General features: G+C 43.4%; 1 protein-coding gene across 8 annotated transcripts in view; it reads left to right on the plus strand.

The window, feature by feature from the left end:
* The window catches only part of LOC143213267 (uncharacterized), a 516895-nt gene that overhangs the window by 484315 nt on the left and 10767 nt on the right, over positions 1-21813 (plus strand). For all 8 annotated transcript variants that reach the window (XM_076432949.1, XM_076432950.1, XM_076432956.1 and 5 more), the window contains 4 exons: positions 7181-7462; positions 13500-13614; positions 20956-21233; positions 21347-21634. In XM_076432949.1, coding sequence (XP_076289064.1) covers positions 7181-7462; positions 13500-13614; positions 20956-21233; positions 21347-21634 — 963 coding nt within the window. The remainder of the gene's footprint in view (positions 1-7180; positions 7463-13499; positions 13615-20955; positions 21234-21346; positions 21635-21813) is intronic.

Genomic DNA, 21813 nt, shown 5'->3' on the forward strand with positions numbered 1-21813 from the left:
AACTTATAATGAAGTATTATTCACCATCGTTCGAACTGTATTATCAGCTTACTCGTTTTTTTTTTTGCATTCTGTTCTGTGTGCACAGATACACAATTGTTCCGAAGTAGCACCAGGAATTTTAATGAAACTCGGGAACAAGTTATTAAAATTAAAAAGTCTCCTGTAACACTTCGGTAAAGTCTACCCAATTTTTCTAGCTTCATTCTCACTAGAATTTCGTTGATCGATGACTTCCTTCAGCGTTTCCTTAACCACGAAGAGTTTTACGTTCTTATCTGTCGGACACGTTAATTTATGGGACGTCCCTGGAAACAGTACCGCCATGTTTGAACAGTTTGGGAACGAGGGACAGGGTCGCTGTGGAACATCCGAAATTCCCTTTTGTTTCACGGACCGCCGCTTCCGGAAGCGACTCGTAATTTTGTACTTTAGCGGGTTAAGTCGTTCGCAACGGAAATGACGGGAAGGTGACGCTTTTCTCTTCAGGCATAGCCGTCCGCCATTCTGCGGACGATTATGGTCCTCGGCGACGAGACAGTAATGGCTGCCGTAAAATTGTACGAGCGCTCGCTTCGGGTTCCGTTTGACCGATCAATCGGGCGCATCCAAGCCAATTATGATGCATTTATAGTAGACCGCGGATATTTATGCATTCCTGACAGAAATGGCGCTCTGCATAACACACTAAACTCGTTCGACTTTAATGGAATTTCATAAAATTTTTATCTTTTCTCTTAACATGATAAAATCCTTAACCCCGCTGGATAACGGAATGTCCGACGGTCGGATAATGGCCGGAGCTGGGACATTGCCAACACCATGATCCGGTTATGTGTGCATTAGAAATTAATCTGTCCCGCCATGTTGTGTACTGATACATCAAACTTCGCTGCACGGTCGTTTCCCGTTTTTAATCCGGCTACATTCCTCGGAACATTTTTATTCCTGCCCTGGATTTATTTTAACGTAACTTGCTTATTTCCTCGAACACGCGAGTAAAATGTTGTTTTATTATACTCTTTTAATGAAATAAAAATTTACATAATACATAATAAAAATTGAGGAACGTAGCCTAGTTAAAAATAATATTAATTGGAGAGATGAACATTGAAACAGGTGAAGACTCTCGAGTATAAATACTATTGTAATTTCAGACAAATAACACACATTTAATATTTTACAACTGTTGTCTCTAACCACCCTAACCAAGAAGACCACTCTGAAAATCCGGATGTATAAAAAGCTAGGTGAAAAATAATTTTCGAGATTCATTCCAACAACCCACAAGAGATTATTCCACGTTTTTAATTTACTTCTGCAAATAGATTCTCGGTTTCCCGGGCCACGCAACCGGTAGCCAGTAAATACAAGATAATGAAGACGTAATGAGGGCTCGTGGATAAAAACGGTCAGAAATTCCCGTTCGAAAGTAGCAAGAAATCCAGAAGATAAATTGATACTGCTCGGAGGAAAGGTGTACAACACATACACCCACCGAACAATGCAAGCGGAGAGAATATATTCGTCGGATTCGCATTAATCAAACGGATTTTACCGTCGTGGAACTTGGGCTCGTGTCTTAAATGAAACTCGCTCGCGTTTCTGCGACGCAGAACCATAGCGACAGTGATTATCGTCGATCGACTGGATTACGCGTTTAATGAAGTAAAACGAGAAAGATGATTAAATCGATCCGGTATACAAAACCGACCCGAGGAATCGAGACACGAACTTAACAATGGTAAATATTATTGAAGTGGATGTTTGTTGGACTCTTTAACTAGGTTCAAATTATCGTCTCTTGCGATCGCATACTTTCCTACTGGATTCTCGAGAATTATTTCGACCTCTCAATACGACGAAATTATAATCGCGCGGACGAAATCGGTTTGCGAGTATAATTCTAAGTAGTATAGGTACGTTATGTGACAGACCACAGAACGTATGAACACTTATCCGCTTATCGCGGTGATATGGATGAATGCATATTGTTAAGTTCGTGTATCTGTAATTCTCCAATCTGATTAATGCAATATTTAGAGGAAATTGTCATGGTTTGCGGAAACTTTTTATCGTGAAAAGATTAAAATGAAAATTCAGTTTACGGATGCTAATTCCTTCAGCTCCAGTTGAAGCTCAATATTATTCGCTTTTTGTTATTGTATTTTCTTGATCGTGCTGCATGGAGTCAATACGAAATGCAGCGGGGTGCATTCATTTCCGGATGTTTTTCTAAAACAAGTTTTTTTAAAAGAAAGATAAAACATAAGAGTTAGAAATTTGTTTGCCCCTGATACTCGTCGAGCATACCTCCCAAAATGGAGATAAGATTGGTACAAACGATGTTTGCCCTAAGGGCACATTCCCACGAGCGTTCTGCGGAAAAATGACGACGACAGTCGATAAAATGATCCTTCCGATAACCGGATAGCAGCGTAGCACGAAAGGTTGTATCGTTCATTCGACAGCGAACAATTTCATCTAAGCGATCGCCGATAAAATCGACGACTAATAAAACCAGATCATACTTCTCAAAAAACAATACGCATACTCAATGTTCACTCTTCCGAGCAAATTCTCGCGCGGTGGAATTTCCAACGAAGAATCCATTCGCACCATACTCTCTCTGTCTCTCTCTATCCCTTTCTCTCTCTCTCTACTTTTTATTCCGGAGTCATTTATTACACGAATTCCGGGCGCGACGCTACAATCACCGCACTTTCAGCGATTCCACGGGCCGCGGAACACGAAACAGCGATTGCGGGCCGATCTGTACGAACGGGGCTCGGGTTTGGCTTCAAACGAAAATTAATCTTCATTTAATTTCAGTGTAATTCCGGGGGGCTGATAATTTAGAGCGTGCCGTGGCTCCCGCCAGGCGAAGTTGATTGATTCCGATAGTGGACGTGCGTGCGCGCGCGCGCGTATTCATTAACCGTCGAATTTACACGACAAACTCGGGAACGCTCGATCGATTCCGCGGCGGTCGTGTCGCGCACGCAAAAAAAATCGAGGAAAAGGCTAGACGACACCGGTTTCCGGAAACGATCGAGCAATCCCCGAGCGGAATCAAACATCAAACATTCGCCGAGCGAATCGAATTGAATCGGGCGCATTGTCTGCGCCGGCGGAACGATTGCTAGGCGGAGCCTAGTTGATATTCCGCGGACGATTTCGATACTTCAATAAATCATCGAACATCAAGTCTTCCCTCTACTTTATCCGCAAGGTGGCCCCGGGAAGAATGGAGAGAACTTTCCCGACAAAGTGTCGTTAGGTAGTCAAGTCCTCGCGGCGAAACCGCACGCGCTAGTTTTCATTCAGCCCGCAAATCGTTCGTCGTCTACGAACTGTCGCCCTTGTAGATCTAACCGTTCTTTCGACTCGGAACATTTTCCAGTCGTGCTGCAGCCGCACGTGTGTTCTACGTGAGACGCATCGCAGCACCCTCTCCCTCGCGGGAGAGAAAGAGTTTCGAGAGCTTTCCTTTCGGGTCACATCTCATCTTCGAGTAGCCTGCTTCTTCCGTGAATATCGTCACCGAGCAGAGGCTTAACGACCGGGCCCCGCTTTTGTCACTTGAGAGAACGTACTTCCGGCGAGAGTGGGCTCAATGCTCGCGGGATCCCCGGGTGAAAAGGAGAATGAACGTCGGCGCGCAGGGAAAATCGTCGAAGAGAGCGCGTGAAGGGCCCTCCGCGAGATGTTGATCGCTTGGTTAATTAATCGGGACCGGCGCGACGCGATTACGCCGGGCGGACCGCGTGATTTTGACCCTTTTACTCCGTATTTCGGTAACGTAAGTGTACTGTCTTGGTATAATAGGAAAAATTCATAGCTGAAAAAGCTCTTATATCGTATACAAATGATGTTAGTGTTATCGATAACAAAAGTTTGATGGATTATATAAAATCAGTTTATACACGTCGAACATTAATATCACAGCACGGTGTTAATTATTGAACGCGATAAATCATACGTTTATACATATTGGATCACCATAATTAGACATCATATACAATAGCATTAACTGATTAATGATAGTGAAATTGGTTCGTGAATAAAGAATTGATTGAGTCTCGGTGAAACATTAAACGGACGTTATTTGTATCAATGTTATAATATTATTTATTGTAACAAGGGAACGGTAATTCGGTTACCCGAAGTTGTCAAATTTTAACTATTGCTCTCTCTCCCTCTGTATGGTATCGCTGTCGATCGAATATTCATCGAAATGTTCGTATCGTGCGTCTGATCATAAATGTTCTATTTCACTGATTGAGATAACTCCTTTCGGCTCTCTGTTTCAATTACAATGATCAGCTACAATGAAATAATAATCTTCCTATTATTAGCTTTCCGGATCTTGTTACTGTAATGCAATTGCCATTGAGTGCGATTAACAGAAAATTGAAATCCATATGTATCTATATATGTATATGAAATAGAAAAGTATGTGTGTATGTAAGGGATTATTCAAAATAGACTATAGGAAGGTTTTTTTTTATTGAATTATGAGGTATCATCTATGACAATTATGCGTGAGAGACGATATCTGTCAAATGACCACCACGACCACGTTTAGAGACATCAATTCGAAGATGTGCTCAATTCTTGAGAACGACGTGGAATTGATGTTGATGGATCATTAGCAACACTTTCACGAACATCAGCAATGTTTTCATTCGAACGAGCTGTTTTTGGTCTGCCAGTCTTTGGTTTATCACGAACAGATCCAATCTCATCAAATTTTTTAACCAAATTTCGAATTGTTTGCTCTGATGGACGATTATGTATGCCAAAAAATCACGTAATTTACGATGGGTATTTTTTATTGAACACTGATTTGCAAAATAAATTTTAATAACTTTAACACGCTCTTCAATCGTACACGACTCCATCGTTAAAATTGTCTATCATTGTAGATTAGAAATACAAAAAAGTGACAAGAAACAAACATGGCGTTTGACAGATATTCTCATTGAACATCCTAAAGGTACTTTTGGATAACCCTATATGTATGATCCCATCGATCTGATTCGGTGGATTTGTCGCACGTGTTGTCCATCTGTCGGGGTTGAAGTTGTCGGAGCGCGGTGGTGTAAATTGTAAATAATCGGCCGGTTCGTAGCTGATTCGTGTGCGTTTTTTGTCTGCTATAACAACCTTTCCAGGTATACCGCCAGTGACCGAGCGCAACCCCCCTGGAGGGCCTCGTTGGCACGCTGCGACCAGCTAATTAATAGAGAAACAAATTTTCTTGTTCTTCTTTCCGTCAGTCTGTCGAGTGAAACGTTTGGTCACTTCCGTCAAATTTTTCTCCGTACACGAAATTGCATTCCCAAAAAATCCGCATCGAGCTAATTAATTAGCCGGGCGCCGTAAAAGTTCGTTTCTCCGGCGAACATAAAATCCCGTTATCGGCGCCAGGGTAGCGTTAATCATCGGATGATAAAAAAAAAGAAATGGAAGAAGTAGCCGAAGCGAACGAGGGGCAAAACACGCGTTGCGAGTATTTACCTTTGGTGCCCCGGTGTTTTCCCGGTGCGCCTCGAAAGCAGATGAAAATTACGGAACGTTATGCCGCGTAACAAGGTGTATCGTTCTCGATCTGTACTTAGCTATTCCAGTGTCCGTTCCACCTCCGCGCCCACCCCCGCAGTCGTCCCCGGTTTCTACATGAACGCTTACGAAGTTCCCGAGTTTCCTGCTCGAAGCAACCGGAAGAGGAATGGTTCAGCTCTCGAGAGGGCTTAACCGGGGCCGGAAGGAATTCCGCGTTCTCCAGCCAACCATATTATTATCACGCATCATCCCCGCAACACCCTACCAGCCCCTCCTTTTTCTCAGGAGAATGAAACGGCGAAACGGAGAGACGCCCAGAGAAAGAAGCAAACGGTTTTATTAGAATTTTTATTACGTTGCGCGATAAATTCTCGAACGGGGCGGCCGAGAGGCGCGAATCGCAACCCCTACGGCCCTGTCACGGCTCCAAGAATTTCAATTTTCTTGTTCCTCGGCGAACACGGTGTGAAGAACACTGAATTGTTCGACGCGCTTGGATTTGACCATAGCTCCATTTTCACGGTGATGACATCAACGTGATTGAAAATTCGGATAGAATATGTGACTAAAAAGTAATCATTAGTTAAATCGTCAGAAAAGAGTATAAGGATATAGTTTCTTGTAAACGATTGAGATTATTTTTCACGGAATTTTGCCAGCGATCTACAACTTTCGTCGGCTGTCTAATCACTGTGTCGCCCTTTCCGAGAATCGTTGATTTTTCCACGGGAGAAAGCAAAGCCAGAGTGAAACGTGAATGGCAGAAGTTCGATACAAAGGTGTTACACGTTATCCTTTCTTCTCCGCTATCGCTCCCCCCATCGACGATGCTTCTTTAAAACGCGAAAGATGAATAATTTTCTCCGACGCGCGTTTGAAAGAAACAGGTAAAAAGAACGGGACACAAAAGCGTCTTTATCGCTGCTGAGGCGAAAACCGTTCAATTGAAGAGATTTTCATCGAATATTTTATTCCATGGTAATCGTGTCCTCGAGTGCACTCGATTCTTCAAAGTTACGAGGGCCGAAGGGTCCTCGATACGCAGGATGTTTCTGTTAATCGTCCGACAAAGGTGCGAAGGAAGTGTCTGCTCCTCTCTTCTGTTGAAGCTTCGTTAACACTACGGAATAAAATGTTATTTAACAATGCGACGCGGGCGATTCTCCACCGGGACGACTAAGCCCCGGGGGCTTTCATGCAAATTGAGATTGTTATACGCTTTACTGACGACGCATTGCAAATTCGTTCGTTGAGAGTATTCTATCTTCTATATTTGCTCACTGCGGGTAGAATAAAAACAGAGTTTGCAGAATTTCGTACTGTGATCAATGTATTTCATCGGAGCAGCAATCAAGCAGATTTATTTCTTTTTTAATTGAAGCACTTCATTGCACTTTCTATCGTGTTCAACACGTATGCAAAACTCGTAAGTTCTTCTATGTATGAACAAATTCTGTTTTCAAATATTTTATTGCATTTCTACTATTTACTAATGTAACAATAAATAAAGAAGCCACAAATTCTGCTTGATGTACTTTAAAAATATTAGTCTAAATTGAAGAAGGTACTCGTGGGGTAATTATATTAACTGTGTGGGGATGTGTGATTTCAGCAACAACAGCAGCAGGCTCAGCAACAGGCGCAACAGCAGCAGCAGCAACAATCGCAGCAGCAACACCAGCAACAACATCCGCAGGCGAATTCACCTGGGAGTGGAAATGTTGGGAAAAGCAGTCCATCGCCGGGTAACTCAGCGTCCCCTGGCACTGTCACTGCCACCAACAAGTCGCAGACTGAGCCAAAACCAGTCGAGTGCAATCTCTGTCATCGGAAGTTCAAGAACATACCGGCTTTGAATGGTCACATGCGACTTCATGGTGGTTACTTCAAAAAGGCAAGTCCTTTTCTTCATCCTCAACTCTCTTACACTAAATATCAATTTTATTTGAATCTACGAAAAGAGTATTTAACTCCTGATACAAACAAGACAGTCTCCCTTCGATCCCAGCCTTATATACAGGGTGAGTCACTTAACGTTGCCACCTCAAATATCTTTGTTTGTTTTTAAAGCCTAAGTATGAAGTCTACAAATAAGGGGCCTCGAAAATTAGTGAGTGATTAACGAGTAGACATCGAATTTTTAATGGTTAATGGTTTAATGGTTCTGTGTCTGTTGTATGTACTAGGAGCTACTTAGAAAGTTTATACGTGCATGGGTAATTATAATCACTGAATTCCTAATGAAAGGGACTATCATTGTAGGTGTTTAAAAAAGGGTGCTTCCATTTGAAAAAATGAAGGTGACCTTGATATCTCTAAAAAAAATCACATAAAAACAAAAATATTTTTGTTCAAACCATTCAACTTTGTCCTTCAGACATTTGACATATCTTTAAAAACAACAAAGACATTTGAGATAGCAACGTTAGATGACTCACCCTGTAGTCTGCGCGAGTGCCACCAAAGAGAGTTTTCCCTTTGATCCTTCCCCACATATGACACACCGTTCGTTAAGACATTTTTAATCAGCGAGAAGACTTTCGATGCGACAGTAGGGGTTGCAAGCGACAACGTTGGGTTGAGAACAAGAATCGCTGATCTTTCTACTCCGACTGACTCTAGCTCTTCCTTGACCTTATTAAGAGCCTCTCTGTTCGGACTTACCGCTCACGGGTACGCCGAAGCGGAAAAGGATGGGCGTACTGAAGTCGAGCGGATCTCTTCCCCCTCTTTCTCTCTGTTTTCTTTCTTTTTCTTTGCCTCTTCATTTTCCGCGGAACGATTATCGCGTAGAGACGCGGAAAAGCACGGTGCACCGTAACCGACCGAGATTTTCATGAAATCGCCGGTTGATTACGTTCCGAGCGTAGAATCGCGGGAGGGGGGCTAAGATTTTCAATGAAATCACGGGTTGATTACACGTCGAGCCCGCCGCGAGTTTCTCGGATTGCGAATTCATATGGTAATACACCGTTGAACCGTGCACCGCGCGCAACGCCTCGCGAAATTCTTCGCGAAAATTCAATTCTGCACGCCGGATGCGGCGCGGTTTGTCCTGCGAACCCCCGCGGAACAGGTGGAACCGTAGATGAGGCAAGCAAGGCTAGATTCTCTGTAATTCTCGTCCAGGGACCGTGCCGAGTAGAATTGACGAAGAATCCCGCGACTGAAGTCAACAACACGCCGAATGGCTCGCTCTTCGCTGCTCGAGCGCGATGATCAACGTAGAATCTAGTAGATGAACAGTGAACAATGAATTTCCATTCATTAAACTGCGGATCTTAATGCGAAATAAAAATTGCTCCAATTACAAGAAATTGGAACCTAGAAGAAAGTACAGTATTTTATCGATAAATGTCCTAAATGTCTGGCCGATAAGTGTCCCAGAACTATCCCCACTTCTGCGGGATGTATCCCCTTGACGGGCCATGAAGCTCGAGATTCCTCGGTCGTCGAGAAGTATGACATCATACGGCTCGGGTATATCGGTGAGACCACACTAATCCAAATGACAAAAGTTCTGTATTTTTCATTATTTTTTTATGGGACTTTCACCAACATATTTCTGGCATTTTTCTAATGCAAAATGATACCAAATATGATATGGCGATGAAAGTTTCGAACGCAAGGGGGAACAGCGTATGGGAAGTTCTTTGAACTGTGCCGGCTTTCTTTCTCATACGCTGTCAAAGTCCCTTTAATAAATAATGAAAAATAAAGAAGTTTTGTTTTGGATTTGTTATGTTTACACTTCTCGGCGACCGAGGCCTCTCGAGCCCCGCTGACCTTCTCTACGTTCGACAAAACTCAAAGAATAGTATCCCTGGCGGATAATTGTCCCTGGACAGACCCATGTTGGGGACAATTATCGATAAAATACTGTACTTGCAGTGCACACATTCGCGCAACGATCAACAGGAAAGCTACCCCCAGGCCTCAGAAAATGAAAAAAAAATATTCCCCAAATCACAACAACCGGAGGAACACCTCCAGATGTCTACCCTCGATCCAGACCACCCCAACAGCTCCACGCAACACCGCAATTCCCACCATCTCCAAGAACCAGCCCTAACCACCCCCAACTCGCAACACCATATCCCCACAGTCCCTTTCCCTCGTCATCAAACTTCCCCGATGATCCAGCTCGCAATCAGGCTGAGCCTTGATCGCAATTGCGTCTGGATCTCTTTCCCCCGGCTACTGGTCGTCGGATACAAAGAGCCGAAGTTAGAGGCGAGTCGATAAAGCAAAGATTGGTACGAGTAAATGAGTAAAGACTGGCTCTGAAGTAGTCGAAGCAGTCGAAGCAGTCGAAGCAGTCGAAGCAGGAAGTAAAAGAGAAAGAGGAAGAGGGTGGGGGTTTAGGGGTGGATGAAAGAAAGGCAAGGCGATGATCGAATCCAAATGAACCCATTAACAAGCTCTTTGGTTCTACCGGATCCCCCTAGCATTCCGCGGCGAACCGGAGACGGAAAGGTTGGAAGCTGTAGAAGGGTAGCAAGACGGGGGTGGTTAAAAGAGGGTGCAGAGGGGGAGCCGTGCAAACATTGTCTCGAGCTTTCTCCATTATGTAGATTGAATCTGGACCGGTTACGGGGGTTTTCACCGGAGCACTCGTTCCGAGGCGAGTTTTCATCGAGAGATTCGGCCTCGAAGGTTCCACGTCGTTCCGCGCGGGTCTCGTGGTCTCCGCACGCATCCAGCTTCGCGCTCAGCGTTCCTCGTTCATGCGACCGCGTCCAGATCCATTCATTCTGATCTGTGTACACATTCATATTCATGCGACCGGGGCCTTTATGGCGTCGAGCCGCGTGCCTGTTCACGATCGCGTGCATTAGAAGTCCCGCGAGCGTTCAGGAACAACGTGGAACACGAACACGGACACGTTCACGGTCCGTGACGCAGAATGCGGGAGCCTGAGTGCGTTCCGATTTCTAACACCATGCTCTGTGAATACTACCATTTACGCACCATGGAAGGTGTGCACGCGTACCGTAGCGTCGGGTCCGGGTTAGGCCGCGAGCCCTGAACCACGCTTCCGACGTAGACACGCAGGATTTCGACGTTTGCAGACGATCCCATTCAGCGCCGCGACTGCGCTTAATGGCGGACACTTGTTCACTTGGCAATCGCCATTACATCGTTCGAAAAGAATTATTTTCTACGGGAAGCGAATACTGTCCTGGTCGCTATTTTCTGGCAGAACGGATCTGCAACTTTTCAAAGTACGTAATCATTTATAATGCGATCGCTACATCGAAGAGGAAACGAGGATTCATCAATGTCCTCGGTTCGAATATTTTTTGCCGATTGGTGACTGATGGATAATTCGACGCATTTGGTCCACGGGCGGAATCGAAATCGATTCTTCACAAAAAGCTGTCCGAATATAGTTCTTTTGAGGAAATGGAGACCGGCTCAATGAAATCGAGGATTTTCATTGAATTTACCCATTATTTATCTTCTAAACGCGAACGAACCAGCTCTATTTATCCGAGGATTAAGCGTTAATCGGTTCCATTGACGCATGGCCGGTGCGTTTTCAGCAAACGTTTCTGTCGAAAAAATTCGCTGCGGTTGAAACTAGTCCGGCGAGCATTTTTGTATTATTCGAAACGTCGACGAATCCCTTAATCCCCTTTCCCCGAGTAACGTCAGCCGACAAAACCTTAAACCGCCGCCTCTCTCCCTCCCGCGCCCGTTCTCTTTTTCTCTCTTCCGTCCTGGCGCAACAATTTCCGACCAGGGGATTCAGACGCAGCTGCCAATTTCACCGACATATTCCTCGAATCGAGGCAGCCCGGGATACGAGCGAGCGGACGCGTATATGCGTTCGGTTTTTACGTTTCTCTGTCAAGATTCCGGCTTCGACTTAAAAACAACGTCGACCGAGCTGTTGAAAACACTGAATCCCGCACGTCGGCGACACCATCATCCCCTTTATCTCGCACGGTCATTTACAATAGCTAAATTGCCGTTTTATTTCTATATTCTTCAAGCAACCACCTTGGATATAGTGTGAGGTTAAACCCATTTTTGATGTTCAGATAATTTTTCTTCTGCATAAAAATCCACAGTACAGTAAACGAGACATCTATTGCCGATCGACATAGCAGCTTTTGAAAAGTTGGCTAGTGAACACGTTAAAAAAAAATGATCCTAACCTGGAACTACGCGCGCAGAGGGGTGGAGACCGTGCGAAGGGGTGAGAATGGAAAAGGGGTGGATCGGTGCCGATTAAAATCGTCGAAAAAATGCATTACCGTGCAAGGAAGTCGTCGGTGAGGGGGCTGGAATCGACACGAATCGAATTGATGAGTCATAGCCAGCGAGCGTTCCGCAATCAATTTCGCGCATTAACGGCCGCCGATCAATATTCATGAAGCGAACGCGGTACGCCACGTCAAAGACAGAGTTCAATTTCGTGAGAGGTGATATATATACACACGCACGCACACGAACGCACATACATAGATCGGCGGGGGGTGGTGTTGGCGAGGTGATTGTGTGAAGGACGCAGAAACGGACGGGGACCGTAGGTGGCTACATATCGAAGTAGCAGATAGGAAATTGAGAAGGACGATGACGATCAGCGATTACGGGATCCAGCTGCCCCGCCATTAAGGGCTGATCAAGATGACGACGTCGTCGGCCAACGCAGGGTATCATCGGGGGACCATGATGCATCGTTCCTCGGAAGGGGACGGATCCGCGAATAGGGGGACGAAGATATATACTCGTCCGACGTGGACGCGTGCTAATTACCGCGGCGGCGGCGTCCGGACCCTGGGACAATTAACCCTTCGTTTCATCGGGACCACCAATCTAACACCCAGAGGAGAGAGCCGATCGAAGTGTGTCCAGCCCCGGGACGCGTTTCCGATTAACGAAATGGCCGGTGATGAACGGGACAAAGCACCGCGAGACTTCCCGAAAACGTTCCCGCCAGACGCCCGAGAAGAAATTAATCGAACGACAAGACCACCAGAAATTGAATTTTTAGTTTCGAATCGAATTTCAGCGCGACTAATCGACGAATTAGTTTCTTTGTCACGTTCAAAGTTTCCTGTTACGGAAATATTAAGTTTCCAGTATCATTGTTTCGAATTATTTCTTAATGAAACTTTCACTGATATATTTGCCACGTTTCTCTGATTAAAATGAGTCCACGCATGACGTAGTTCCGAGCGTATTTGCGCGTAGCTAGGTTCGGATAGTAGAGGTTCCACTATATCGTGGATTAAACGTGTCATGTTTGGACTCATTTCAATCAGAAAAATGTCACAAATATGCTCATAAAAGTTTTACTGAAGAATTGTTTTATTTTCGAATCTAGTTGTACCGTTTTTACGGATTGAAACGATCGTATTGAGAAGCGTGTTGCATGAAAGCATCGATTTGACCAGAGAGACAAGGTGTGGCGGAATTTTCATTCAAATTGAAAATTACCATTTACGTCATTCGCCACTTTCTTTCATCGCGTCATTTAATCTCCTCCCCGCAGTCCTTAATCCGTCCCCTTTATCGTCTCTCTTTCCCTCTTACAATCTCCACAGAAATGTCTGATCTGCGCCATGTCTCATTCCATCCCTCTTGGCGCACTTAAGCGTGAGCTGCCATTCTAATTGATCTTCGAGTAACGAGACCTGTACAATTAGATCCAAGACAATTTGCGAATTCTAGACGAGGTCAAGCAGAACTCTCTATTACACAACGCAGCTTTGTCCGCAGCGCTATAGCAAGTTTCCTGCTTGAACATCATCTTTGAGATTCCAGTAACAATATCGTACTAGTTTCACTAATGCATACTCAATCTTTTATCATGGAGATTTTAGAAACAATTGCAGAATTAATTGAGAACTTATTCGTAGAGATTCCTTCGTGAAAAGGATTGTTCAATTATTGATTTGTTTAATTTTTGTCCGTTTCAGGACGCGGAGAACAAGAAAAGCGAAAAGAAAGAAGTAGTCGGGCCGCCATTGCAAACTGCGTCTGTCGGTGTGAGAGCGCTCATCGAGGAGAGGATAATCCAAAGGAGAACGACTGGTAAGTTATACACACAATTAACAATTACATCCAACATCTCAAATAATATTAAGATTTCAGAATTTCATTTAGAATATGATTAAATTCTGAACTGAGATTCTCGACAGTAATTTAGAAAAGGACGCACATCCTGTCGCATAACACAAACACGACACTGATACGACCGTGCTGCGGCATGGAAATTCAAAGTGGTATAGAGTATGAATATAATTTCGATGATTTATGTACTGGAGAACGTATCTCGATTCGTCTATCTCTGTTCTCCGCGCGAACCGCTGCGGTCCGCTATTCTTGTCCCGTTCTCTCCTGTATTTTCCTATCTATAATCATAAGGAGCGGGCCGAGTTATATTAACTGTCAGGCTACGTTCACTTTAACGTTGATATGTTCAGCAACCGGACGTGTGACATCTGCGTACGCAGAATCCACGTGACAGTTGTTACTTGCTCCAAAATGCTATTGTGCTTACGCAAATGCGTCGTTATGCGGTCCGAGTTAATTTTGAATCCATTAGAACCGAAAACGAATTCGCTACCGTCGAAACCGCGCACGATGTACCTCGGCCCGCAGTATTTTCCAAAATTGATTCGTGAAAATGCCAATCGTATTCGATTGAGCGTTGCATAAAACGTTCACAATTTGACGCAGTTACTTTTTTCACATATAACAGTTACATGCATCACTCTTTCCCGTTTTTGAGAAAAATTTAAAATCCCTACCCTTCATTCACGTGACCTAGTATTCAATTTTTTTCAAAAGAGAGAGGTTAAGCAAAAACAAATGTTGTTTCTTCTTTTTGACTGAGTTTTCTGCTGCACGTGTACCGGAGACTCGCGCGATCAAACAGCAGGAAAATAAACTAGCAAGGAAGATAATCCTCGTTCTTAGCAACGGGAAGGAAGGCCCCGGGTTTCCAGCGTTAATTCCGCGAGATTAATTTCTATACGGGAACGGGGCTGAGGGGGTTGGTTCCGCAAAGAATTCGCGCGAAAGGAACGATAGTTTCGTCCCCCGCTGCTCTTGGCAGCGGTCGGTAGCGAAATAGCGCATAAATCGCTAACGACGCACACTTTGTTACAAAAGCGCGGCATCTACCCGGTCCGCCGCAACACCCTGCAACCCCGTTCAACCCCCCCTACCCCTCGGCGGCCTCCGTTCTGCCGAGCCGCGAATTGATTTATCGTTCCAACGTGGACAATGCGAGAAATATTCTGGCGTGCTCGGTTCGTAAATCACGATTCTTCGGCAGTCCATAGAGCGCGCGGAGGAGCGATTCCTCGCTGGCGGAATATCACGCGAGCTTCTGGCAAATGTACACGCTCCGAGGGGTAGATAGACGACGAAGGGAACGAACGGTGGGTCGACGGGGACACCGGGGCACGACGGATAGGGAGATACGACCGAATTGAGATACGTCGCGGGCTACATAAATCATCGGAATCGCGCTCGCGAATTTTGAGTTCTCAGCGTTCGCCTGAGAGACGTTCATCGGATTAACCTTGCTCCGCGATCCTCCATTTGATTGTACGTAGGTCCTCCGAAAATGTCCTCGGAACTATTTTCTTGTTGGAATGCACCGAGACAGGTCTGAGGTATCTAACCACTTTATAACATCGAGTACAGATCTATGTTATTAACCTGTTCGCTACCACCGTCACAAATCTGTGACATCCATAATCTGACAGTTCACTTAAAAACAGTAAAATTAATTTTATACACTCTTCGTTGTTTAAGGCCATAGTAGAATGCATAATCTTCAGAGAATCTGTGACTTTCATCTGCTAAACTGTTTTAATCATTCAAAATTGGGTACGTTGCATTTAGTAAAACTTTCGAAGAGGGAAGGTAAGCAACGAAACAAATGTTGAAGCGAACGTGTTAATGTTTTTCTTATCGGAAGCAAAATTCTGTTTAGTTGTCAGTTTCTCCAAAGCAATGTATTTCAGGGACGCGGCTCTGTTGAGTATTCTTATTTCGTTTGTCGACATCGGTCGAATCGGTTTATTGGCTCGTAGAATTCCTGGTAGAATTTCGGTAGTAAAATGTCGCCATGCGTGCGTGTGACAGTAGATTCCTGCGAGCCCTCGCTCTTCAAAGTAGAAGCGGCAGCTGTTGGAGAGTTGCTTTTAGGTCTGTCAACCAGAAAATTCTACTCTCGAGCACAACTGCCGGAAGTAAAACGCTCAAGCGAACACGTGACCCGAGTGCACTAAAATAATTTCGAAAACTCATATGAACGTCTGTTCCGTCGAGTGATTTTATGCCTACTTTTTATGCTGCGCGAAATGTCCGCGCAATTGTTAAAACTGAACACCACCAATTTCGCGAAATAAATTGACAGAGAACAATCTCACAGTGTACGTTGTTTAGAGAACGTTGTGGTGCATCAGCCAGAAAATGAATCTTGTATTTTCGATAATAATCTCCGCTGTGTATTTTTCGATCTGTAATTATTCAACCTGGTTCAACACTGAAGTATATTTCCGAGATAATTGTTTCATTCCTTGCTTTGAAATATACATACATTTCTAAAGAAAATATTGTATAAAATATAAGGATAGATTCAATATTTATTTATAATCAAACCTAAGATTATTCAATTTGCATTCTGCACATTTCCATCCAAAGCACATTTCTGCTCTGCTCACTTCAAAATACAAACATATCTAGCGAGGAAAATATTGCATAAAATAAAAGAAACGGTTTTCCAATCGACTAATATTTATTTCGTGTGGAAACCAATATGCATAGTTCTTTTATTTCTTGCATTCAAAAATAGATATTGCATTCTAGGAAGAAAAATATTGCAGAGAAAATAGAAGAAATGATAAATCATTCGAATATTTATTTGACGAGAAATCCAAGAGAGTTTATTTGTTTCCTGTATCGAAACATCGATGTTGTATTTCTAGGCAGAAAAATATTTCACGCGAAATAGAAGAAATTACTCTTCATTTGAATAATATTTATTTCATCTGGAATCCGGGGCAGTTCCAAAAAGCAAAATATTGTTGAAAATGGGAGAAATGATTTATCATTTGGATAGCGTTTGTTTAATATCAAACGCAAGACGAATCTGTCTTTTGCATTACGTTCGAAAGTAGATATATTTCCGGGGCGAAAAATATAGCGCGGAAGGGGCGACGTGTTATTCGAGTAATATTTATTCAACATCAAACTTTCGGGAACAAATGGCTTTCGCGTAGCCGAGCAATTTTTCAGGCGCGAAGGAAAAGCCGTGCTTCAATTTCTGTTGAAATGGTTTCCGGGACGGTGTCCCGGATCGTCGCTTCAAATTTGCACATCAACGACGAATCGTCGCGCTTTTAACTCGCATTTCTCCGGAGAATTTGACCGAAACATTTCATCGTCGACGAGCAACTGGACCGAGAGACCTCCCCTAATTGCATCGACGCGAACGTGAACGCGGTAACACACCATCCAATGAGTCCTTAGCTGCGAATCGTTTCCGATCTACAATCCCGGAGAATAATTTATCGATCGATCGCCGCATTCCCTGGCCATTTCTCTGTCGATTGACCGATTTCCGAGGCACAATTCCCAACCGACACTTTTTCCCCATCGAATCAAAGCTTTATTAAACAAATCTAATGAACGGTTCGCTAGCTTTCCGTGCATTAAATAAAAAACCGTCACGCGAAATTAAAAGATCTGCTAACTAGACCACGGATCTTCATACATCGAAAGAATAATATTACAACAATATTAAATTATTAAACAATACGTACGTCGGTCATATATTTGTACAAGTTAATATAGTTTGACCAGAATTTTGATAATGTCCAGTTCAATTTCATAGCCGAAATTTGACGAATACGGCGAATTAAAATAATAAAGTACGCGTGTTGAAAACTTAGTAGAACGCTGCGGCCGCTGCATTTTCATCGCCGATTTTTATGCATAAGTTTATGCAGACCGCAAATCCATTTGGCGCCGGCGCGTTTCCACGGCCGCGTAATAACGTAAATCCGCACGGACGAAACCGCCGGGGATTTTTGCAAATTGCCAATCATCGGTCGCGGTAAAGCAGATTGTTCCCGACCAAGTGAACACTGCTCTCTGCCCTCTTCGATGCTGTTTTTACTTTTCGAATCGTTGGGGTTGCTTGCTGCGTGTTAGGACTGTCTCGTGGATCAAAATTTTCACAGAAACTTGTGGCTCGATTAATTTACTAACAATTATTTCCAATTGCAGCTTAATTTAATTCGAACCTTTAAAGAGATCCAGTGCTGTTTCATTGTAATGGAGCACACCTCGGGGTCGCTCTAAATTACTTTTACGAGGCGAATTCTTTATCCATTTGCCAAAGTTTCCGCGTCGATCAGCAGATAACCGCGATATTTTACGGGTGCTCTGCAGCCAGAGCCGTCACTTTATCGTACTTTTCGTTGAGTTGCACCGATGCAGCCGGCATCGGGTTATGCGTCGTCAGCAATGGCTTCTGTTCCACATGGCCGCTCGGTAAATCCTAGTGGATCGTCGATTCTTCTTCATGAATAATCCTATTACTGTCCACGAAATACCATTCTTCACCATAATACACATCCACAGAAATAAAGAATAACTTCCCATAAATGCATCTTTGCAATCTCCCAATCTACTGTTAACAAGAAATCAGATCTATATTCCCACTAGTAGACTGCGGATTTTAATTCAGTAAAATGATCGAGACAAAATAAAATAGACGTACAGATAATTTTGATACTGCATACAAGTCCACAGTCCAATTATTAAATTCTGAAAAAAGAAGGAAGCAACGTTGTATTCGGTTCGTGAAAGGAAGTTGCCAGGGAACGGCGTCAGCTTTCGTTTCTTTCACACTTAACGGATTTACACGCGAGGAATTACGTTGGGATCGATCGTTTCTTCTCGGGCAGGGTTTCTATTTCCATCGGCGGGGTCGAACGATTTCAATTTACCTTTGAACAGCAATAGTCGGGCGATCAGAGTCGTTCGGAGTCGGCGGATATTAATTTCTTTCGGTCGATTTATTAGCACGGGGCGCGGACCGGACCTCGTCGACGAGCAAAAACGCCTCGAACGCTAAGCGACGATCACTATAACGCCGAAGGACGCGAAACAAGCCAGAAAGTACACTGCCGCTCAAAAGTATCCTGCAGTTGCAATCCATTCGTAAATTCTCTTACCTGTCTATTAACACTAGGCTTGCAATACCGCAGGATCCTGCGTCATTTTTTAGGCTCATGTATATGCGTGTACGTAATATACATATATGTATTTACATATTTCAAGTATAATTTATTTTCCAAAAAAGATTTATTTTAATTTACATTTATGTAGATTTATAATTAAAGATGATTATCTCACTAAGTAAAATTTGTTTGTATATTAAATACATATTAGATTGAAGAAATTTCTTGGATTGAAATAAATTCCACATCTATCCAGCGAAATTGCAAACCCTAATTAACACAAAGCAACCTAATCTGCATTAGCATCCAGGTTAAACCAGTATGACTATTGGAAAGAAAAATACAATTTTGCTACCAGTATTAATTCGACGATCGACTCCCGGGTCTATTTTGACCCAAGTGTCACAGTTTTGAGCTGCAGTGTAGGTGGGCTGGGAGCCAGCAGGAAGGCCAGATATTCATGAAATCGTCGTAGAAAAGTTTCGTTTGCGTTACAGCTGCCGCGCACTCGGCGGATCCCATTTCCTCTCTCGCCACCCCCATGGCCCCATAGTGCACCCCCTCTCGAGGATATGCACGCATTTATATCTGTCGAGGTTCCGGCGCCATCGTAAACGATGGTTCGCGCCCCGAAATATATTTTTCACCGACCAATACTGTGTCTTTGCGGATCCACTGAACATCAATCTTGAACGCGAACGGAAATATTGATGTGACCGATCTCTTCCTCCAACGGATCGATTCGAGTAAATACGAAAAAGGAATTAGCAACATTTTTGTTCGCCGATCCACGTAAATAAAAATATCCCAGACTCCACGGTTTGTCGTTGTGAAAATACATGAATGCAAATAACGATTTATTCAGTTTCGCTCGACGGGAATAAAAATAGCCTTGGATAAAAACAAATAATGTTCGATTTATTCTGTCCAAATAATTTATATTAACAGTAATGTGTTTCATACAAATAACGATTTATTTAGCTTTTATTTACTCTTGCATGATAAACTGGAATATATTTATTTACCCGCGTTGTGTGTGTGTGACGAAGATAAATACAAAAATGTGACAGAATAGTGGTTTGCATTTATTATATGTTTTCTGTGATAGATTACTGTGCCTAGAATATTTTTTTACGTGCTTCCATGAACAGAATAATTTATTCATTTCGGTGTGTGTGTGCTATATTTCATGAAGTCGGAAATATTTTTATTTACACACGGTTCCAAGTATACAGTATTTTTATTTAAGTGTCGATAAAAATTGAATATTTCTGAACGATGGAAACCGTCGCGTGGTTTCCCATAGGATTTTTCCAAATAATCGTCACCATCTTCCTCGTACCGACGACACGATTAAAACCATTTGCCGGAAAGATTATTCCCATTCCAGGCGGTGCGATCGTGAAAGGGCGGATTAAGGAACGCAGAAACGAACGACGGGATGGTCTCACGCTAAGAAGCTCGCAGTCATCATAATTTATTCCCCATAAACTGGAGTGAGCCGGGAGAGCGTGTCCGCTTAACCGGCAATACGATTAATTCATATTAACGTCATAATAGAAGCCAATACGTACGGGACCGGAAGAAGGACGAATCGTATTACTGCATTTACTGATCTTCCTATCTTCCCCGTCTCTCTCTCTCTCTCTCTCTCTCGCCTGCTTTTCACCCGATTCTCGTTTCTCCTGTCGTCTTTGCTCTGCAATTTGACGTTCAAAACGAGTGCAACGCTGCGACTCGCGAGTTTTACTGGGAGATTTGCTCTCACAGAGCAGAGATGGAATCTTTTCGTGTAGATGCGACTGATTGCGACTCCTTGATAGTTTATAATTCGTGATTACTTTATCCATTTCTTAATTCAGGCGAGTTATTTTTACTAATTTTTTGGACCAGTTGCATCTTTTTCATAAACGCATAAAATGTCTTCTTCTCAAAGAGCAAAGTGGAAGTTTCTTTGAAATTTCAGGAACTATTTCACACATATTCTAGCTCTCTAAAGATTTTCCATATCTCCAATAAATAGCGTTGATAATAAAAAGTTTCGCATTTATTTTATTATTGAGTGCTATCATGGTCCAGCTAAAAATCGGAATACACAAAAATAATGTAAGATGCTGGATGCAGAGAGGTTTTACTAATGTTCTGGTCCAATTTGATTCGTTTGCAGCAGCGGACACAAGCAGCAACCAACAGCCGCGCACAACAACGACCGTTTTCACAACGCAAACGGACAGCGCGTCGCAGGTTTCCGGTAAAACGAGCTTCGCTGTGCCAGCACCGCCGCCATTGGCGTCCGCGGAAAAAGTCCGCAGACTTTCCGATGGCGAACACTTCCGGCAGCCTAACGTCACCGTTGGAGGTCATGCGACCGTGCAGAAACAGCTGCAGGAGGCGCAGGCGCAGACGCAGGCACAGGCGCAGGCACTGGCCGACATGATCTTGAAGGTATATTTTTACATTTTTATCTCATTAACTTTCCAATCCATCAAATGTAACAGCATTCGGCTGAAGGGTTAAATTAACAATTTCTTAAACTCCCTTGTCATTTCTTGAATCAGGGCACTACCAAAATGGCTGTGAAGAGAACAACTTCCGACCCCGGGCAGAGACTGCACCTGACGTACCAAACATCGGTGCAACCGACGACAAACCAACAGCAACAACAACAACAGCAACAGAATAGTCAACCTCAGTCCCAGCCAGCAGTGACAGACAGCTTTTCGATGACAGGATATTCTGAAGATGGCGGTTACTTCAGCCCTAGTCTTCAAGATGAAGTGTTCCAGCAGGTCACCGCGGTTCCTGATAGTGTTCTGCTTCATGCTACCCAGTTGGACTCCCTCCAGGTAATAGAATCAGTCCATCGTTTTACATACAATTATTTACTTCTTTATTAAAAGGGGATTACAAAAATGAAAATATTTCTTTCAATCCGAACTGTTTTTATTTTCTACTCATACGCAAATATTTGACTATTTATTTATTTATCAGATCAATATTTCTTTACGTAAATTCCTTTGCGTTC

This window comes from Lasioglossum baleicum, chromosome 11 (assembly GCF_051020765.1).
Source record: "Lasioglossum baleicum chromosome 11, iyLasBale1, whole genome shotgun sequence".
Taxonomy (NCBI): domain Eukaryota; kingdom Metazoa; phylum Arthropoda; class Insecta; order Hymenoptera; family Halictidae; genus Lasioglossum; species Lasioglossum baleicum.